The sequence below is a fragment of the Haliaeetus leucocephalus genome, unplaced genomic scaffold (assembly GCF_000737465.1).
Source record: "Haliaeetus leucocephalus isolate CR32 unplaced genomic scaffold, Haliaeetus_leucocephalus-4.0 Scaffold566, whole genome shotgun sequence".
Lineage (NCBI taxonomy): Eukaryota > Metazoa > Chordata > Aves > Accipitriformes > Accipitridae > Haliaeetus > Haliaeetus leucocephalus.
In genome coordinates, this window is record NW_010973002.1 from 4,725,934 (window position 1) to 4,746,756 (window position 20,823).

The window sequence follows — 20,823 nt, forward strand, 5'->3', positions numbered from 1 at the left end:
GGGGGGGGGGAAGCAGGGATTTCAGTATGGTGAGATGCAGCAGAATTTGTAGTGTGCACATAAACAGACTCAGTGTCCTACACCTCTCCCTCTCCCAAACAAATTACTCATTCTCAGACAAAAAACCCAGAAAAATAGTCTGTAAAATGGCAAAGGAAATCCCTGAATACTTGCTTACTGTGTGATTACAAGAGTAACACAGTCCTGAGTTGTTTTTAACAACTTTTGTTGATTCTAAAATATCCCTACTTCCCCATGTATTCTTCATTATGGCCTTGGAGTGGGTTTTTTGACAGAAACTTCTCTCACCTCAACTGAAGTTGATTGCTTTCATAACTGTTTTCACCTGTATTTTTCTTCTGTTGGACAGTTAGAACCGTACTTCAAACTCCCCTGGTTTCCACCTCCCACATAGATCTCTTGTATCTTCAGTGCCTTCCTCACCTTCTCTCACAACAGTATTTTAACACAGAAAGTGCTTGCATAGCTCATCTCTGCACTACTACTCCATTTATAAACTTCTCTCATATTTTCTTCAAACCTCTTTGCCCCCTGCCAGTCCTTCCCTCACACGCCTTGAAGAAACCTAGGTAAGACCTACTATTTCCTATGGAATTCCTTCTATGATAACTATTGCCAATTCTTAAAAGAAACAATAGAGTAAAACTTTATGCTTCTTCTGAAACAGATCCTGTAGGAAAAACAGTGACAGCAGATAAAAGGATGCCAACTTTCTGACGTGTGCGTGGGAATGAGTGGATCTGTCTTTGGAGTCTGGAACAGTTTTGAGCATATGCAAGACTCAGGCTGGTGAGCATGTGCTGGACTCCGGAGGTAAAGTGGTCTCCTGAATTTAGGTCCTACTAGATTTCAGCAGCTGCTGTGCAAGGATTTTTATGATGAGCATTTTGAGGCATCTAAGTAATTTCTATATAGTCTTTTAACAATATGTATCTACATGTAAAAGTAGATATGTTAATATAAAGACTCATACTGATGATTTTCCTTTTGCTATTTCTTACACCATTCTGTGCCTCATACTAATTCCATCACTATTCATGTCAGCATGAAATCCTCAAAAATCTAGGCATTTTATTTTATGTTTCTTGGTGATATTGTAATATCTGTATTCTTTTATGCATTATAAAACTTCAGGGTCAGATTCAAACTAGCGTATCAAAAACTTGAACAGTCCAGGAGTTTTACTTCTTTTGTATCCAAAGGAAAAAAGACTTCACAAGGCTTAGGAAAAACACATGTTCTTCAATAGGGATGTTGATCTAGAGATCAAACAAGTAGATGAAGAGAACTAAGAACTTACTGTCTCTGCAAGAAAAGGAGTTGTGAACAGGTAAATAAAAGACCATCATTAACATTTTACTAAATGTAAACAGGAGTAGCAAACACCAAAAAGAGTGGCTATGTAAGATTGAACACTAACTAAACGTCTGTTTTCCCTACTCCCTTTCATACTGCTACTGCGCAACACCAACAAGGTGGTGGCCTTGGGCACCAAGAAGGAAAAAGGAAACTTGGATTAAGAACAGAACAATTGGGGGAAATTATTAAATTAACATTAAGCTTCCTCATTATTCCATTCCAGACTTCACTGAAATTGAACAGCTGTGGTTCCTCCCTGTGGCATGCATACCTTCAACCACAGGGATCATGAAAGAGAATAATAGTCTTTAACTGTAAAAACATGATTTTTATATTTGGCATTTTCAAAGAATTCATTCCGTTCCTTCTCTTGTCTCCCTTTGATGATACACAGTTTCATTACTAGAAGGAACGTGTTATCATTAGAATAAAGCATCCTGCATTTCAAGCACATTCATCCACAAAGGGCTTGAATTCTTGGAGCTCTTGTCGTGTTTGTATACTCCACAAGCTGGAAGGAGTTTACAACCAGGAGACACAAAACAAAAAAACAGATGTGTTGGCTATGCTCAGATTATGCTAAATGCCAAAGTACCTTTACAGTCATGCACAGAACTGCCAGCCTGACAAAAAGAAACGAGCTGCTTATTATATAATGGGAGTTAAATCAGCACCGTATCATTCAACCATGCAAAGGCTTCCACCGATTTTGCAAGCCTTTTTACACTGGTAACATTGTGAAGTAGAACAAATCAGGTGCCCCCTGATTACACCCTGAATGTGCACAATGACAGAAACACGCCATTTATTTAGAGGAGAAAGGTAAAAAAGGAAAGATGGAGTTCATTAGAAAATTAAAATCCATTAACATTTCACTATTTTATAAATTGCCAGCTTCCTGAGCAACAACGACAGTCAGAAGCTGCACCAACACCCCAGCTGACAATCTGCCACTTCACTATTTTTGCTGCTCTTTACTAAACTGTCACTAAAAGCTTGCTCCTAGTTAAACACATGCAAGCACAAAGATCCCAGTGAACTTCCCTAGGAGAGAACATGCCTCACTGTGTTTTTGAATGATAACTCTGCTTTAGAATTCGAGTTTTTCCAGTGAGCAGAAATGTTTGTGAAGCAGCCATAAAGAATGGTTTGCTAAAAACGTGTCAGTTTGCTGAAGCTTCCTGTTATGTCTGTGAAAAGCACCTAGAAGGCTAATTGATCAGCAGACATCACTTTTATGTAACAAAACTAGAGGGGTCCATTTTGGAGGAGCTGTGTGCATATGTAACATGTTCACACTGAACACAGAGCTTAACGGTGCCAGCCCCTAAAAATAGCACCTGGATATCCTTGTTCTCAGTAACCACAACCCCATCTTCTCCGTTGTTCAGTACATCGATCTGGCACCCCTCTCCCTCCTCCAGAAGAGACAGGAGCGGTGGTACCCTGAGGTACCTCGTTTTAATAGAAGTGGGGGAGATAAAGAGGATGTTTGCATCTGCTGCAAGCACACATTTTAAACAATATCCCTGCCCCTCTGCAGGCAGTTATCATGTTGTTTTGGCAGCAGGAAGGAATCTGTGGTTTTTCTTGAATGTTGCTCTTCTTTATTTAAACTACCAGAAATAAAGCAAAAATGACAGAATGCTCTGTCTATAAATAATCATTCCGGTGTACAGTTATATTAGGAGGTAACTCAGATGGCATGATAACGCCTAACAGGCTAATCTTAGACCTGTAATGCCATAAGATGAAAATAACTAGGCTAAGAATAACTGACCCAGAGGAGTCAGCCTGTTAAAGAGATCCACAGAACTGGGCATTTTAGATTTTCATGTGTTTAATAATAATATCTGCCAATTAGTTTCTCTACAATATTTTGCATTGTACCCACCATACAAAAAATGCACCCACGACAGTAGTTGGGAAAGGTTAAAATGCAATGACACCTGAAACCTTTCCCATCACCATAGTCCCCATCATACCAAAACCTGAAATTAATCTGTATATACACGTTTGCAGGCTATCTATCTATTCTGCTTTCTCACAGCTTTTGCTTTCCCTGCAAAGACTGTGCAGAAGAAAGGGGCTGGGCAGTCGGTACAGACAGAGGTCTGATTAAAGCTCTGGTAGTAGGAAGAGTTACAAGTGTTCCTAATATCCAACGCAAATCTTAATGAACTAAATTGATTCTATACATAGTTTTACAGGAGGGAAGACTATGGCTGAAACTGTGTGCATGTGAGTGCAGTGCAAACCAATAGGTGTTCTAAAGCTTAACAGCTAAAATAATAAACAGCTGAAGTAAAAAGCTCTTTTCCAGTAAAGTGATTTAGCTCAACACACCAAAGAGAAGGGAGCTAGTGTCCTAGTGCCAGTATTGGTGAGCCTCTGTATTAAATGCAGTGTTTAATGGTATCAGGAAAGATGCTCAAAGAGGTTTTGAAATTATGTTCTGCATTCTTTTTTATTTACTTTCCAGCTTTTGCAGCTTGCTATTCTTGTCAATCTTGTAGTTTGAAATTCTTATTCCAGGCTTTTCCCACAACCTATACATGTATCTTCTAATACAAAGTAAGATTGTCAGGTAAGCACACAGCTCCAGAAGCTGGGACTTAAATGAAAGAAAGAAAAAGCAGCGTTACAGCATTAGAGGGCACATGAAGTTGGCAACATTGGTCTGTACTCAATGTATTCTCAATAACGCAAAACAAAAAAAGCAGCTTCATTCCATTTTGCCACATTTTTGTTCAGCTGAATTCATAACCAATGTCTTGTCCAGCATACATTACTGGGCAGAGCCTCTACTCAAAACCAGTGAGATTTTAACCATGAAAGACCTGCAGGTCTGTGTTGCTTGTCTCTGCTCGCTGTATTGTTAAGGCTAAGACCTTACTCTTCCATAACAATTAATTCAAAAACTTCAGCTAGTACTATGAAGCACCAGATTTTTTTCTACCTAAACTTTACAATAGGCATTGAAAAAGCCTCTCTGGCTGTTATGCAGAACTTCCCTGAACTGAATTTTCACACTCAATTTTTTCATTACTCTGAAGAGAATCACAAAGTAAAAGCTTGGCATATTCATTCTTGCTCTCTCTGAAGAGTTATTGCCTGAGATACCACATATGCAACATTTTGTATCTGTAAGAAGTTTACGTTACCCAATTCAGATATGCAAATATGACAAGTTTTTATGAATATCAGAGCAAACCTTTAAATGAATTTGCTTTCTGGAATCTCTCTGCAGGAACGGTTGAGCAGGTGAAAGTTTTGTTTGGCCAGAAAAAAATGGGAGAGCAAATACCAAAGAATTTTCCCTGAAGGCAATATAAATGCATGTGTACAAACTTGTATACGTGGTCATGCGGCCACATGATAGATACAACGTATGAGATAAATTTTGTACATCAGCGTTTACAGAAGATAGCCTATGAGGACCTGTCAACCCACGTAAATGATGCGTGTAGCATTGATTCCGTCATTTATATTCAAGTGACAGAGCTGGAATTTCTGGTCTGGTGCAGAGAATAAAATGCTGCGACTATGTTCACTTACTACGTATGTGAAATTGCAGGTGTTTTGCAAGCCTGTAGATAGATGAAGTCAATCAAATTAATCATTCTAAATCACTATATTCCCTTTAGAGTAGTTTTGCTCTATAGATTCCTGACCCTGACAGGTATCATTTTCCATATTTCACAGAACGGTTAGCTGACCTAAGCAGGATTGCGTAACTTGCTCAGGTCACCTCTCAACTCAGTGAGGAGCCAAGGCTTTAAGCTCAAGATCTCCTTGAACTCTTGATTTTTCAACACAACAGCTTTGGGCAGGAAGGAGAGGATGCCTTATCCAATAAAAGCCAAGACGGAATTTAGGCAGGCCAGTGCAAGGCTGTATATCAAAATATGGCCACTAAAGCAAACGTAGCAAACTTACCCTTTGGAAAAACAGCTCAGTATATAAACCCACCATAAGTTAATGAACTTGGCAGTACTTCTTAAAGCTCCACATCTGCAGACACCATGGCTAGGTAGGTTCTTTCTTCTCCTTCACACAAGTGACATCTATTTGAGTAATGTAGCCCTGCATTAGTTATTTATTGACTACATTTTAATGAGCATTCTTGCCATGAACTGTGCTGCACCAAATGCTTTTTTCAAGCATTTACAGATTATTACTTGTATTGTGGTAAGATAGTAAGGCCAGCTGAATGCTAGGGTCCGCTGTGGAATTGCACAGACATGGAAGTTGAGACTTTTGGGGTAAAATAAAAGCAACAGCATAGTTAAATAGTAATTCCAGCTAAACAAGAGGCTTTAGACTCCAGATCTACTCTTTAAATCGTGAAACTAAAATAATTATGTTATCAAATAAGAATACACCAGCATTGTTTTCTTAAAAAAAGATGCACGGCACTTACTGCTGCATTTTAGAGCAACAGTACCATATGGGAGAATCTAGTTCAGTCTTCTCAAGATAGCTGAAACTGCTCTCTGCAGTAAGGTGTAGGTGTCTGCAAATTACACAGCTTCTTGAGTCAGTGCCGATCTAGATCGCTCCATTCATAATTAGACATTTGATTGGTACCTATCCAGATCATCTCATTCATAGTATGATTTACGAGCAGGGATGGAGACAGACAGGCAAAGCAGTAATTGAGGGAATACCAGAAGAACTGCTTCACATGACAGAAGTATTTCCTATGCCTGCAATTGTCAGAAATTCCTCAGATCGTTTGCTTTGCAAATACATATCCATTGGCCATTGAATCTGTCCTCTTTGGGGATGGCTCCAGCCCAGTTTAAAATCAGAGTTGCATAATACATGCCCTTTGCATCTGGAAACTAGCAAATCTAAAAATCCATTGAGTGTTTTAAGTTGTGCTTGCTTCAAAGAATTCAAGAATATCAAAAGTACAGAGTGTGAATGTTCAGGAATCTGTGCTTAAATATGTGCAACTTTTTTACCCGAGCAAAAGACACATACATGTAAGTGAAGATAACTTTAAAGTAAGGACACTGCGATAAACAAAATTTAAATGATTGGTTCTAGTTACTCCAAACACTAGAGCACATCATCATACCCTGGCTATTTCTTTCTCCCCTATATGCAGCATAGAGGGAGACAATACCTGAAAAGTTACCATGCCTGATCCTGCAAGACCCTGAACTTGAGGGGACTGAAGGTAATTGACCACAGTACCAGGCTTTGTGGTTTCATGTGACATGAATTAAACTGCAGACTATGTATAATGTCAACTACTTGCACTCTAGTTGTGTATTTTAAAGGCCAACAGAAACACTGAGGAATATTTTTTTGTTCTACAGAATAAATATTTAAACATCTTTTACCTAGATAATGTTCTTGAAACAGTTGTTTGTTTTGTTTTGTTTTTTGGTTTTGGTTTTTTGTTGTTTTTTTTTTTAAAGTCTAAAAACCCCCTCTATTCTACTTGGTGGTACAGGGGAAATTGTGCATGTTATATGGGCCTAATGTAGTATCAGATAAGAACCTGCTGTTACATGATATTCTTGTCTCCAGTGAAGAAAAGGAGAGCTATAAACTTACAGAAAATTACCTCCCTTTCTTGTGTTTCAAATGAGAAAATTGCTATTTCTCAGGCAACATTAGTTGGCAGTTACAAGGTAGCATAGTGAGCTAAAAAAACAGATTTTCACTTGTGTATAGCTAACTTCAACTTGACATAGTATGTAAAAAAAAAAAAACTGGAGGGAGGGGAAGCAGTCTTATCTCTGTCACCAACACAAAAGCACTGGACACCTGCTGAGCTGCTCAGGAAAACCAGAGAAAAGCAGTAATTCTTGAGCAAGAGGTCAACACTGTAGATGGCTTTGCAGAACGATAGCACTTTCAGAGAAAACTTCTGCTTTTACCCACTGTCTTTGCTAGAGCTTCATTGTTCCTATTTGTAAACAAGCCTTTCACCTGATTTCTGTCCTTGACATAGGAACTGCAATTGGTGATCAACATCTCTTCTAAGAAGTTAGGGGAATAATAAATTCTTTGAGACATGCAAAAAGAAACAAACCAACCCAGCAGCTTTATAAAGGAATAGAAAAATTGCCCATCTTAAACATTACCAGTTGGAAGTCTCCATTCCCCTTAGGTTATTCTCATTATTTTAAGGTGCACATAACAGCTTTTCAATCTCTCATTCCCTCCTTCAATCTATAATCATTATGAGGTAGCCTTGGCTTTCTATATTGAAAAATACTAATCATGAGGTTAAGACATATCTGTCTTTTCTAACAGGAAAGATATTACCATTTGACACAATCTCTCACAATTTATTTTCATATCTGAAACTAGAAATCTGCTCTAAAATTGTATGTAAGAAACCCAGGTAAACCTTTAAGTTCTTTTTCTATAAAGCAGGAAAGGAAAGGGTTTTTCTTTAAAAAACAAACAAACAAGGGCTCAACAGGTATACCAAACCAGGCAATATGTGAAGAGGGCTGTGGTCTACACACATAATTAATCTTAAAAACTGAGAAGCACTGCCAAGTTTTGTGAAAGCAAAAGCAAAACAAAAAGGGGGGTAAACTAAGAGTAAAGTACATGTAAACAATTCACCCTCCATTCTACATATATGTCCTCTATAAAGCCAACATTATGAAAAACAAAGTCAGAAATCTAGGAATAAAAAGGTACAAAACAGATAACATTTTGCCTCAAAAGACAAGAGTTTCAGCCCAATAAAAACAGAACTGGACTTCACAGAATTTAAGAGAGAATGGGCAAGAGTAACCTGAAATTTTGACTTTTTTAGCCTGTCTAAATTGACACTTTATCTGAATGGCAACAATTCTTCCAACTTAATTCATCCTCAGTACATCATCTGCAGGTTTCAAACACAGCTAGCAAAGAAACTAGAAAATACAAGGGTAGCTTCAAATACATAAGGAAACATCCAGTGTTCTTTCAGAGCAGCTTTGAAATACCTTCTTTAAAAAAGACATCCAATTTACATCTCAGTGAGTCATTACATATGACTACCATTGCCAGGTTCACAAATATTTTTAAAGTATCAAAATAAGCCATGCATATTAAAGACATGTTAAAGTAACACTGTAACGAAAAGAGAAAGGGATTAGTATTAAACTCTCTTTATATGCAAACTGGAGGAAAGGAAACTCGCAGAAAGACCAAATCCTGTTTACAATAGACATATGACCAGAATTGCCTATGAGGGGCTCTAACTGCATCCTCCTGACAAGGTCTGCCTGAGGAAGCCTCTCTCTGTGAATAAGCCTGTACCACGAGCCCCATTTTGCAACCACGCAACAAAACAAACAAGGAATCCCAAACTAGATTTCAGTTCCGAGCATTTTGCTCTGGCTGGAAAGCAGCAGACTGAAGGAGACAAACTCCCCGCAGAAGCAGCAGCTGCTATCTGACATACTACCATAATTATTTAACAACAGCTTACATAAAGCCCACAAAAATAAAGTCACTTCTTTAAAGGAAGGGTGTTTTCTTGTCGTGCTAGGCTGTATTTTCCCAGTCAGCCACTGAAGTCTGAGGTACGGAGCTGTCTCTTACCTGAGCTGATCATACTGTGCATTCTTTGCTGAGCCAAGAGCTGTTCACGTCCAGAAACCCCATCTGAGGAAAAACACGATTCACTCTCGTAAATTGTTTGCAGCATATTCCAACTGGTCTGCACTTCAGCTACACGAGAGATTCATCACTGCACTTGCACAGGGGCGTCAGGCACGACCCTCTGCGGTCCTACCTCCTCCAGCGAGGGTTGTAAGATAATATGCTTCGGCAATTAGCAACGTTTAAGGACTTGCACAAGTATCTATCGGGAGAGGGAAAAACCCCCAAATCCACGCTCGGCAGCCCCCGCCCGCTGGAAGGGAGCCGTGAGCGCGCAGGGGGCTGTGCGCTGCCGAGTTGGAGCAGTTGCGTTCGGGCAGCCAACGGCAGGTGGAAGAAGAAATGAAGAAATATCGCTGCGCTTCGGGCTTTCTGGCAGGGCGGGGGGGGGGGGGGAACACAGCCTCTTAAAAACCATCAAACCAAATCAGCCACCTTTCCAGGGACCGGGAGGCCCCGAGGGTTTAGTCTGAATTACCCCAGCCCGAACCAGTGCTGCTGTCCCCGCGGCCCTCTCCTCTCCCTGGCCGGCTCTCCCTCGGCCGGGCGGCTGGACGAAGTTGGCGGGAGCAGCAGCGATAACTCATTTGCATTTGAATCGACACCCGCGTGGCCCAGCGGCGGCAGAAATAGAACAATGGCCGGCCTGAGCCAAAAATAGGTCAAGCATGGCCGGGTGATTGGAGCCTGCATTAATGCGTTTAAAAATACCACAGCAAACACAGCTGTCCAGTCTCCGTCTTTCAAACTGCCTGCCGTCCTCCCTCCGCTGCTCGGCCTCGAGCGAGATTAACCCCTTCCCCCTGCCCAGCCCGTTTCGGTGGGAGAAGCCGGGGAGGGAGGAAGGAAGGGAAGGCAGGGAGCGGGGCAGAAACGCTCCTCGCCCGCGACTCGCGCCCCTCTCCCTCCTCGCCCTCCCCCAGGGAGTATTTTGTGAAAAGCGAGCAAAACGCCGCGGCCTCTGTATCAGTCCTAAAATAACGCCGGGAGGTTTTGCTGGCAGTGTGGTTTCTGCCTCACCCACGCGCAGCCATCCTGCTGTTCTATTTTTGCTGCCCGTTTCTCTGGCTACGCCGCAGTTGGCTTTGGCGGGGGAGCCGGGCTGCTGCCTGCTCCCTGCAGGACCTGCAGCCGCCTCGGGAGAGGCGATTTCTGAAGCTAATCGGGCTGGGGAGGGGAGCAGAAGGTGGGGGCAGATGTTAATGAGGGACCGGGTTTTGTGCGTGCAGTTATAAGCAGCCTTTCTGTATTTAGCACGCTTGATATAATTCTTATAGTAAGTCACCAGTTGTGGCACAGCATGTTAGACACGCTTACCAACTATGCACTATTCGGTTGACTTGCTAAAATTTGGAGAGGGGCTGAGCAGCTCACACTTATTTTTAGAAGCATTAGGCAATTTGCACGGCGCCTTTCTCAGTTTTACAAGATGATGTGGTTTCAGAAGAGCAGCGTTTGACAGCGTATCAGACAAGAGCAGCACGCTCTTCTGCGTCTTGGCAGGTTTCACGCATACTATGTGAAGTTTATTTTTCATAATGATATCTCAAAAGTTGTGTATCTTCTTTGCTGATTGATATACCTACAGGTAGATAAGTTTCATTTCACTGTTACAGATGGTACTTTACTCCTATGGGTCCTGCCCTGCCTCGTAGCACTTGTTACACAGCCTGTCACTACCTACATACCCGATAGAGCGGCCTGACCACTCACCTACCAAAATTACGAGTCCCCTTCCATGTCCCTGCTCTAGGGGAGCAACAATGGCCACAGGGACAGGACTCCTCACTGTAATCAAGAAGCCAATACAGAGGTCGTCTCGGAGCTTTCTAGAAATCCACCAAATTCTCAACTATCTCCAGCACTATTTTGCTCCTGAAGACACAAGAATCTGCCCAATACTTGAGGCTCGGTTCTGCCTTTTGGTGAAGGATTGTCTGTCTGCTCTTCAACTAACACAACAGATCGTAGCCAAAGGCAATTTTTTTTTTTTTTTAAACTTCTCAATCGGTTTACTGAAGAAAAGATTCACACTAACAAAGTACTGTGACACTCCTGTGACGTTTGGATACTTGATGGCACCTAGGAGGTCTGTGGCTCAAGTCTCCTCCATCAGCCCAAACCTTTGCTTCCTCTGTGTGCCAAATTACCTGGTCCCGCTGAAGAGTTAGGATTTGTCCCCTGGAGAGACAGAGACCGCAGCAGCTCCCAACAGGGTTTCCCCTGCAGGATCCTCAAGTTAGCACCTACTGCTGCTCGACACTCCCCTCTCCTTGCCTTCTCTCTTCCCTCTCCCCATTTTTCCCCAGGAGCACTCCTCCCAGGGATGCAGCAAAGCCCCGCAGATGGCATACACCCAGCTCTGCCAAGGGGCACGGGCAGGGGCAGCACAGCGACAGGTAGGGTGTAACAGTGCAAGACTGGGGATGAGCATCACACATACCATCGTACTAATGGCAGCTGACAATTTGGTATGGTGAACATTTTCTCTTGAAAACAAAAATACCCAAATGTTTTGTGGGAAATACGTGGCAGTTTCACGGTACAGGGCAGAAGACGATTAACACGAATGCAGGGGGGATCAGCAGTAGAAACAGAAATCTTCTCTAATGCAGAAAAAGCTTTTTATAGTCAGAAGTAAATAAAAAAGTGGAATTGCTTATGCCCTTGAGCCAACCAGAACATGACCCTGTTTAGTCATTCAGCACCTCAAAATAATCAAGTCTCGTATTACAGGGAAACACTGCAGGAATAAGTTAAAAACAGGTCAGAACACGGAAAGCTGTAGCGTGTAGAATCCTGGTATTAGGTACCCATACGTGCTTATAACTTCTTATATACGCAGCTGCATTTTTAAAGATAGTATTCACAGCTCTAATTGACTTCAAATACTTCAGTAACTAAATAAAAGCAAACTACCTTCAAGAGTAGAAAATGTACGTTCAGATATTTAGCTGCAAGCGTTCTTAATTTTGGCATACGTATCTTAAACTGACAGACACATAAACTATCCTATGTTAGCTAATTCACAGACCATAATAACTACAGCATTGTGCTTTATATTTTAGATGATATATAAAAATTATATCAAAATATTTTACTTATGAAGTCAGTCACCCCAAATGTAGAGCTTTTACAACCTGAATTCTTCTGACTTGCTTCGATGTATTATGGGCCTACTTTGGTACATGCTTAGCTTTAAAACACGTGTGTAAATCCATCCCCTTTCAACATAATATTTAAGCACATGCTCAAATTCTATTGATCGCAATAGAATTTAAGCACATAGTTAAACACTTTGCTGAGTCAGCCCAGCCTTTAACTGAGTGATCACATGAGTTTAAATAGCTCCTTTAGAGTCCCACAGGGGAAGGATAAAGGGTTCATGCCTGAAGAAAATCTGGTTTTTATTTTTAAAGCTATGGATGTTATAAGGTGACATTTTCATACAGGAACATGAGGGTTTTTGTTCTGTTTTTTCAAATGCATTTCCTAAACTTGGAGAACTTTAATGACACTGGAGGTAAGAGTAAACTGTTGAAATGATTTAGTGCTGCAGAGGTAACTCTAAATGCAATCAGGAACTTTATGGAAAACGTAAGGCATGTTAGTAGCACTAAGATCTCATTACAGGGGTTTCACAATGTGTTTCTCTTATTTTCTTTCTGAGTTGTTAAAAACAAATAAATATAAGGAAATTAAATCTGGAAACCACATTACTGCAACATTAAGACTGAGAAATTAAGCACTCAAATTAGAAAGAGCTAAGATTTCTACTGCATTATTAACTCGGCAACATTATAATTAAGTAGCGCTTTTCTCTTCTTACTTTCCTTTTTAAGTACAAACAGTATATTACTGGTTGTTTTTAGCATATCCCATCTCTCACTCATGTTATTCTGGAGCATAGCCTTCATTAATATTAATAGCTTAGTTTCAACTTTTGCAGTTTTATTACTTGTAAATGAATTCTTGAATAGATTTTTCCACCATATTCCTCAATTGTATCATATAAATATTACATACAAAATTAAATAAAGATATGTTCTCTAGCTTGTAGTTGTATGCTTAAATGAGGATACCACAGTCTTACAGGTGTCCCATTCAGCCCCTTTTTCATTTTGCAAGAGAAAACTCAGCAAGTAATAATATGCATCGATACCAAACAATGCATAAAAATGTGGGAGCTAAATTAAGGTTGCACGGGTAGTATTAAATCTGGCCTATTTCAGTACTGAAGGTTTGATTTCTAATCTTTGCAGCCTAAAGAGCTCCTAACTCCTTTTTGCATATCTAATCACTGGATTAAAAAAAGAAAAAAATTAACTATTGTATAGAACAGATGTTTCTGTAGTCACAGTTCATTAGATACCATTAGTACCACGTGAAACCCAAACATCCAGCATAAATTACTACAGCTTATGCTAGAGGATTAACTAGGTTAACGAACAGCAGAAGACTATTACCACAGAGAAGCAGATGGTTTGGGAGCAGAAAGAAATCAGGGGAGATGCTCAAGTGGTCTGGTTCTGCTGCCTTCTGGAACTAAGGGACCGTATTCCAAGCCCCTGGGGGAGTTAAAATGGATTACTTAATCCACGTGCTCTGGTTGGAAAGATGTAGTGTGGGAATGTCTCTGATCAGTTTTCTGTGTAGCAAGCCTTTGGCGTTGTCTGTGCAGGAATACATGTTGCTTTTTCTTTGCAGTGCCATGAAACCACATGATGGGCATTTTTCAAACGAGGAGAAAACTGAGATTCTAACGTGTTTAAGCTGAATTCAAGCTTCAAAGGAATTTTCTGGGACAAAGAAAGGCCTATCTGTAGCTTTAGGGGATTTTGTGACAAACAATGAGAGACTAAAACTTTACAAAGTTTGGAGGATAAGGAGTGCCAAGCTAGATAAATGCATGGGTGTCTACCATCTCTCATGTAACAATACAGAGAGCCTTGCATCTTTCTCATGCAAATTAGCTTAGGGTTTTCGGAACTAGCTGATGACTTATCACTTCTTTCTCCTCTTAAAATATGCCTTTCTGTTCATGTAAATAAGACTGCTAGAAATTAAGCCCTAGATTCAGGACAACACCTCAACAACATGTACTTGATTATAAGCATGAAGCTTAAGTTAAGCATATGCGTAAGGGCTTCATAAATTCAAAGGTACTTTCCTGAATCACAAAGCTCAAATAATTTAAAAAACCACAGACAGCTATCAAATAAATAAATAATATTTAGGTTAGGAAATACATACACAATTCAATTATTCTGCTGACAGTTATTTATCAGGTTGGAACTAAAATCTCCGCATATTGCGGCAAGGCTGAGGTAAACTGCATACAAACAATACAAGCCACGTAGTCAAAAGCAACATCAGATATTGACAAATAAATGCCTCAGACCAGCAAAGCACTTTGCCCCTTTAATGCCATTAATGAGGCAAGTAGAGATACGAGCAACATGAGATTTACTGGGTCTTCCATGGTTATGCCTGGCTTTCTTAGAGAGACATTAGTGCATACGTGCACTGCGTCTGCCATGTCTAGCTCCACCAGACACACCTGGATGGACATACATAAAAGAACCCTAGAGCACATAACATATGATAGCTTGCAATACGTTCAGCATAATTCAGGCGTTTCAAGCTTGTTGCACGTCTACTGAGCAGATAATCTGTACCTCCATACAGTGTTTTGCACAGGATTTCCTGATGCCGGTAGTCTGGCAGGTCAGATCAACCGACCTGGACACTGAGAGTTCCTGGACGACAGAATACTAAGTCCCTATGGCTGGAGAACCAAGAGGAACACCATCCCTGGCTTGTAATATATGCCTGGGTTTAAGTGCTTTTTGGGATATAAGCCAAGAAATGTAGGCCATGCTTGCTGTCTGGAGAAGTGCATTGTGAAAACCAATGGCTATGCAAAGGATTTAGGATCATAGTAGAAGACAGCTAACTAAATATGAGCTCCTAGGATTACACTGGGACCAAAAAGGCTAATAAAATCCTTGGATATATAAACAAGGTTATATTGAGTAACAGTAGTGAGGTGATATGCATACACCAAAGAGAATATTCTTGGGATACTGTAACTTGTTCCAGTATAGATACCTGAAGAAGTATGCTGAAAAAATTAGGATGGATAGACATGCCATGAGCATAAAATAGGTTTGGAAAACCATTGGGAAATGGAAAATCAAAGGCCTGAAATACTAAGTTTACTGAAGATGTTTAGGAGTGGCTTGTCACTGTCTATATATACACAGGACAAGATGTCCACTGGTATAGTGAAATGCTCTGTATTTTAAGAAACAAGGCTTTAAGAAAAGTCCATCAATTAGAAAAAATCAAGCCAGAAGTGGGCACACATTTTAAACACATTTTAACCACTGCAGCAACTTACAAATGAGCTTTACGTCAATAGTGGCTGTTCCTCTGGAAAGAAAGCTCTAACACTTCTATAGGGCAAACTTAAGGCAGGTTTTATTGTAGGACTCCAAGTTAGACAGGTCAGACCCAGTGATCATAGGAGTACCTCCAAACTGATTAAGAACTAGTAAGAATTATTGCTTAACTGATAGCAATAATAACAACTTAATAGAATAATTATTCCTACATCAGAAATAGTTTTCTTCTTTTAAATCATCCTCTCCCGAAAAGCAGAGGTGTGAGTTTTGCCTTTTTTTTTTTTTTTTTAAGTCCAAAATATGTTTATTTTCCTATGAGATTTGATAATTATTACAAGAGCAGCACAATGGAGTGCACTGCAGACATCTTGGGAAAAAGGTCTTTGTGGGGAAAAAATAAAACCAACCAACCACAAAGTGTTCGGTTTCTTTTGCTATTCAAAGCTGCCCTTTTAAGTCAAATAATTAGATCTCAAAAGTAGGGTCTTTCTAAATCCAGACTTGGATTCATGGAGGGACAAGGGGGCTTTACATAACATGCTACAACTGCCCTATAAAGCTATAGTAAATTTATAGTAGATAGACACCCATTGTAGATTGAGACAATTGCTCTGTTAAATTTTGAAGCAAGTAAGACTTTTCTTAAATACCAAACAATATATATGATTAGAGAACTGCCACTACAAGCCATTGGAAGCTTGGCCAAGAAAAAATATTTTACATAAAGCACTAAAAAGGGCCTCCTTTAATGTGTGGGCCAAGGAGCAGACCTGAGATGCCAGGCCAGGTGCTGGGCTGTGGGCACACACCAGTCTCTCTTGCTGCGCTGCCTGCTGGGATCTCCCTCCTCTCCCAGCTCCTCTGGGGAGCATTCAAACACATGGAGAAACAGCGTTACATGCACAAACATGCCTCTGGGAGCAGTAACAAATTGACAGCTACTGCGCTATGAAAAGGTCACATCTCATGCCGATCAATAATGTTGTTATGAAACCATACAAAACCCTCCTGGTTAGCTGGACCACGATGGTAGCGAAGTTCAGTCCTGGTCCTCTCCTGTTTTCTTCAAAATGTTTCAGTAAACCCAGATGCAGTTTTCATCTAAATTCTTACTCATCTTGAACTCTGATAATGAACAGATCCACAAACCAAAATGTTATCGATACACCAGCTTGGGAGCTGTTTTTACTGTGCTGGTGAATTTGGGGCAATGCTAGAAGGATGAAACTGTGACTTCAGGGGGTGAACTGTAATTATTTTGCCTGACTTCAGTAGAACCAGGATTTCTCCCAAGGAGCAACATGATCTTAATTTTCCTTGTGGAAGCAACAAATTTATAGACTGCAAAAGAGAAAAAAAATCAAAATACAATTGAAAACAAGGTTTCATAATTCTGAAAGGAAAATTACAACACATTTCAACTAAATATAACCCTTCCCTTTAGCTAAGTAAACCACCTTGAAAATCTTAATGCAGCTACTTACTGTAATCGAAAATACCTTTACAATATACTATGATACTGCCAAAATGTGTCACAAACTTGACTTCTGTATATACATGCATCCAACTGGTGTTCCTAAGGCCAGAATCAGCCCCAAGAAGGCTTTTATCCATACTTCAAGCTCATTTAAGCAGATCATGCAACCTTCATTTTGCTAGGCAGTCTGTCCCATAGTAAGGATGAAACAAATGAAGAGGGAGGCTACAGCAAGCGCCCAGAAAAGTCACACCTCAGCAGGCAGATGTAGGCAGCTGCAGGCAGCTGCAGCTACTGCTTCCACGCATCCCTCACCTGCCCCATCTCTGGCTCTTAGCAGCCAGGGGCTACTAAGTGCTCAAGCTCTGTAGGACAAAGGGGCAAGGCTGGTCCCAAGCCCCACAGTTTTCTGGAAGGAGAAGTGTTCACAAAATACCTGCCAAATTGTTCTGAGCCTCAAACCACTATGCAATGGCTAAAAAAAATGCACAGGACAGAATTGATAATTTGCATTGAAAGCATGGGGAATCGGGAAGAACATACACTGTATCCATGTTCATACAACACTCCCATTCTAATCAACTCTAATCAGGTATGGCAGGGGAAAGCTCTTATGTTCACTTCAATCCGAAGAGCTGCTGGGAATGGGCAGTCAAAAATGAATTAATAAACAAAAAGTAACTCACAAATGATGGAATCCCAATGCCACAAGCAGAGATGACAGACTGTTTTAGATGAGCTTAAGCTACTGAGCAGTCAAAATATAGGATCAAACTTGGGCTCAGGGCCTGTTCTAAAAATAGCATAGCTCTATGGCAGTCATCTACGCACTTCATATTCTGTTGATTGGTGGTTGAGAGAACAGGATGGCAGGATAGGTGATAATGGCAGGAAAACATAACCTTTCAGTCAACAACAAATCAGAGGTTCTACATCATCACAAGTCAGGCCTCAAGTAAGTCATCAGTCATGGATGGACTGGCCTGTGTATGTTATATTGCACTTCATTTCCAGCCTGTTCCCCTGCTTGTTAAAGCAGCTGCCAATGAAATAAACTGCTAAGAACATTTCCCTGAGGTTTGAATATATTTTTTCATTTTAGATCTGAAATTAATGCAAGTAAAGTGTTATCACTAGTCTACAAAAAATTGAGTGCGTTTTCAGCAGCCCACAAAATAATGCTGCACACAGGCTAAGCAGCAGTTCTGGCTAAAAGTAACCAGCGATAAAAGCTAGACTCTTCAAGGTAGCAGGTATCACCCGTGGACTGTGTCCACAGGAATGAATAAATAAATCACAACCTAGACTATCTTAAACCTTAATTGTATTCTCCATCTCCTTTCCTTACCTCTGCCAGAATTCCAGTGAAAAAGAAAACCTAAAAAGGTGGAGACAGAAAACTTGGACAACCAGAAAGTGCACATACAGTTCGCAAATGGTTTATTTGCCATGACCAAGGAAGCTTTCTACGTCTCAGAAGACAAAGGAAGATAACCAATGTTGTAAGTCTGGTTTTGTGTTATCTGACAAGGGGGTGCAGCAAAATTGGGCACTGCCTTAACTAAAAATGGATGTACTGTAATAATATGGCTGAAAGACCCCCACATAAATAAATTACCAGTGTGATGAAACAGGCTTAAGTTTGTTCAAGCTTTAGTGTTTTCTTTTTAATCGCCAGTAAGAATGCTTCTAAAAATAGCATCCTCATGCTATACAATATTAATTTGCTTACCATTCTAAACAAACACTTGTCTCTATTTTTGGACTAGACACAAATGTGACAACCTTACATTTAAGGAGTAATTTACTTGAAGTAAGCTCGTTTTATTTAGACAACTTCAAAGAAAATGCTACTGTAAGCTATCTAATCACAGTATTCTCTTTTGATCACTATTTTCAGGCATACAAAGTGTATTTCTCATAGAGACCTTATACGTGTAAGTCTCGTGTGTGTGTATATAAAAATATAAACAGATAAACAACGCACTTTCAGCTACTGGTGTCACACACCACAGCTGAAATACTAAAGTGCACATACATTGATGTAAACAAAAAAAAATAAAGCTGAAAGGTACATAAGCAAGTGTCTAGCTTAAAACATGTCATGATCGAGTACTTTATTGACTTGGGGCCTAAATCATTAGACTCACTTTTGTTCATTTAGTGTCCTCTCAGATGCAGTAGAAAGCCTCCAGCAATTCAGAGAGGCAGTATGCTATTTTGGGACCCATCAGAAAATGAATGAGTTGAGAAGTTGAGCAACTAACTATATTTGCAAGGGGAAATATCCGAGGCATACCTACCAACAAGAATTTCAGGCTAGAAATACACTAGGATGGTTGCCAACAGAAATATTTCATCAGTCAGTCTTCTACAGTACTGTGGCTCCCATCTCGTTTTTTGCCAAGTTATTTAGCACTGCAGACACCAGCAACCAGCAAGTTTGGTAACTGCTTTCATTTCTCATACTCTTTTTCTGGCACTCAGCTGTTTTCTGATACTTCGTCTTCTGATCCAAAGACCATAAGCTTGTCACAGGATGCTAAGGGGGTTTGTGTGTACTTTTGCGGTGCGAGGAGAGAAAGAAGGTATAGAGATGGTTAGTAGTCCCTTAGTGGCTACATAACCCCTACAGAGTGACCTGCAGCTGTGGAAGGCTGGACTGAATGAGCATAGTAGCTCCTTCAGCCATTTCTTCTCAAGTGGCATTGGGAAATTCCGTGTTTTGAGGCAGTGCATGAATCTGAGGATAACCATTTCCCCAGCACAAATGCTTTTATTTAGGACAAGTGTCCTAAATAAGACCATGTCTTAAATAAGACGATGTGTACTAAACACATTTATGGAACTTCTAAATCAAACCAGCTACTGCAGCAGTCTTGGCACCACTGCACTGCTAAACAGTAGATTGATGTTTGCCTGGATGGGACGCAGGGGCTTCACTGGCAACACCACATTAAGGAGTTCCGTATGTGCTCCTACTCCTCTCCTGTCCTTGTCCAGCATGGCAAGGTTTTATGTGTATTTATTCTTTCATTCTAAGGGAAATCAGATCAGTTTTCCAATGCAGCTCAAAAAGCACAGGGAACAAAAGTAAGAACCCAAAAGCTCAAGCAAGAAGAGCAAGAATTTTTTATCGTCATGAGGTCCTCTGCCTCATCAAGCCAGAAGCACAGTGACAGGAGTTCAAAGTACTCCTGACTGTGCTATACTATCCCAGAACTCTATCCACCAGTGGCACAACAGGATCACTTGCATCTTGAAGAGATTGATAAATCACAGAAAATCTATATTACCAAGCCAATATATATAATCAAAGTAATTGACTACCCAAACTAGCCAATATCATTTAAAGATAAGCACAAAGTCTACAGCAGATGTATTTTGAACACTAAGGAGAAAAAAAAGTCTTAGAACTCCATAAACAAAGCTTTTTTAAAAACTCAAGTTTCTAAGAATTTGGAGTCATAATGGTATAGCTCTAAACTGCATTAGTTAAATAAACAATTAAGGTCTCCTTTGAAAAGGAGAACAGTATTCTTCAATTAGTTTCTACACAGTACAAACTGTATTTTCTAATGATGCAGAAAATGGAATATTGGGTTAAGTAACTTCTACAGGACTTCGGCTGATGCCTTTACTTTTCATAAAATTTCAGACTAAATTTAGGCTACCTTAAGACTTTGACTAGCTAACAGACTCTGCTTCCTCCACGTCTTTTAATGCTCACGTGCAAAACTCCCCCACCAGTGCACAATTTTTCTGTCCTAGAGGAGGCAGCAATCAGGGCATGCCATTTGTGCACTGAGAGGGCAAAGGCACGTTCCCAACTCTGCTGGCATCACAGGACAGGCTGATAAACAATCCATATCATTTAGCCACTCCATTTGATAAGCTTTACATTTATTTTTATCGTCTGCACAAGAGATAAAT

At 40.3% G+C, this 20,823-nt stretch overlaps 1 protein-coding gene across 2 annotated transcripts in view; it reads right to left on the reverse strand.

Moving 5' to 3' along the window:
* HDAC9 (histone deacetylase 9) overlaps positions 1-9,483 on the reverse strand; it is a 281,586-nt gene extending 272,103 nt beyond the window's left edge. The window contains exons 1-2 of one of the 2 annotated variants that reach the window (XM_010577624.1): positions 9,442-9,483; positions 8,947-9,009 (exon numbers count right to left, since the gene is read on the reverse strand). In XM_010577624.1, coding sequence (XP_010575926.1) covers positions 8,947-8,968 — 22 coding nt within the window. In that variant the 5' untranslated portion in view covers positions 8,969-9,009; positions 9,442-9,483. Of the gene's footprint in view, positions 1-8,946; positions 9,022-9,441 lie in introns of those variants that run through there. The other variant, XM_010577625.1, reaches the window with a different exon arrangement.
* Between the last annotated feature and the right edge of the window lie 11,340 nt (positions 9,484-20,823).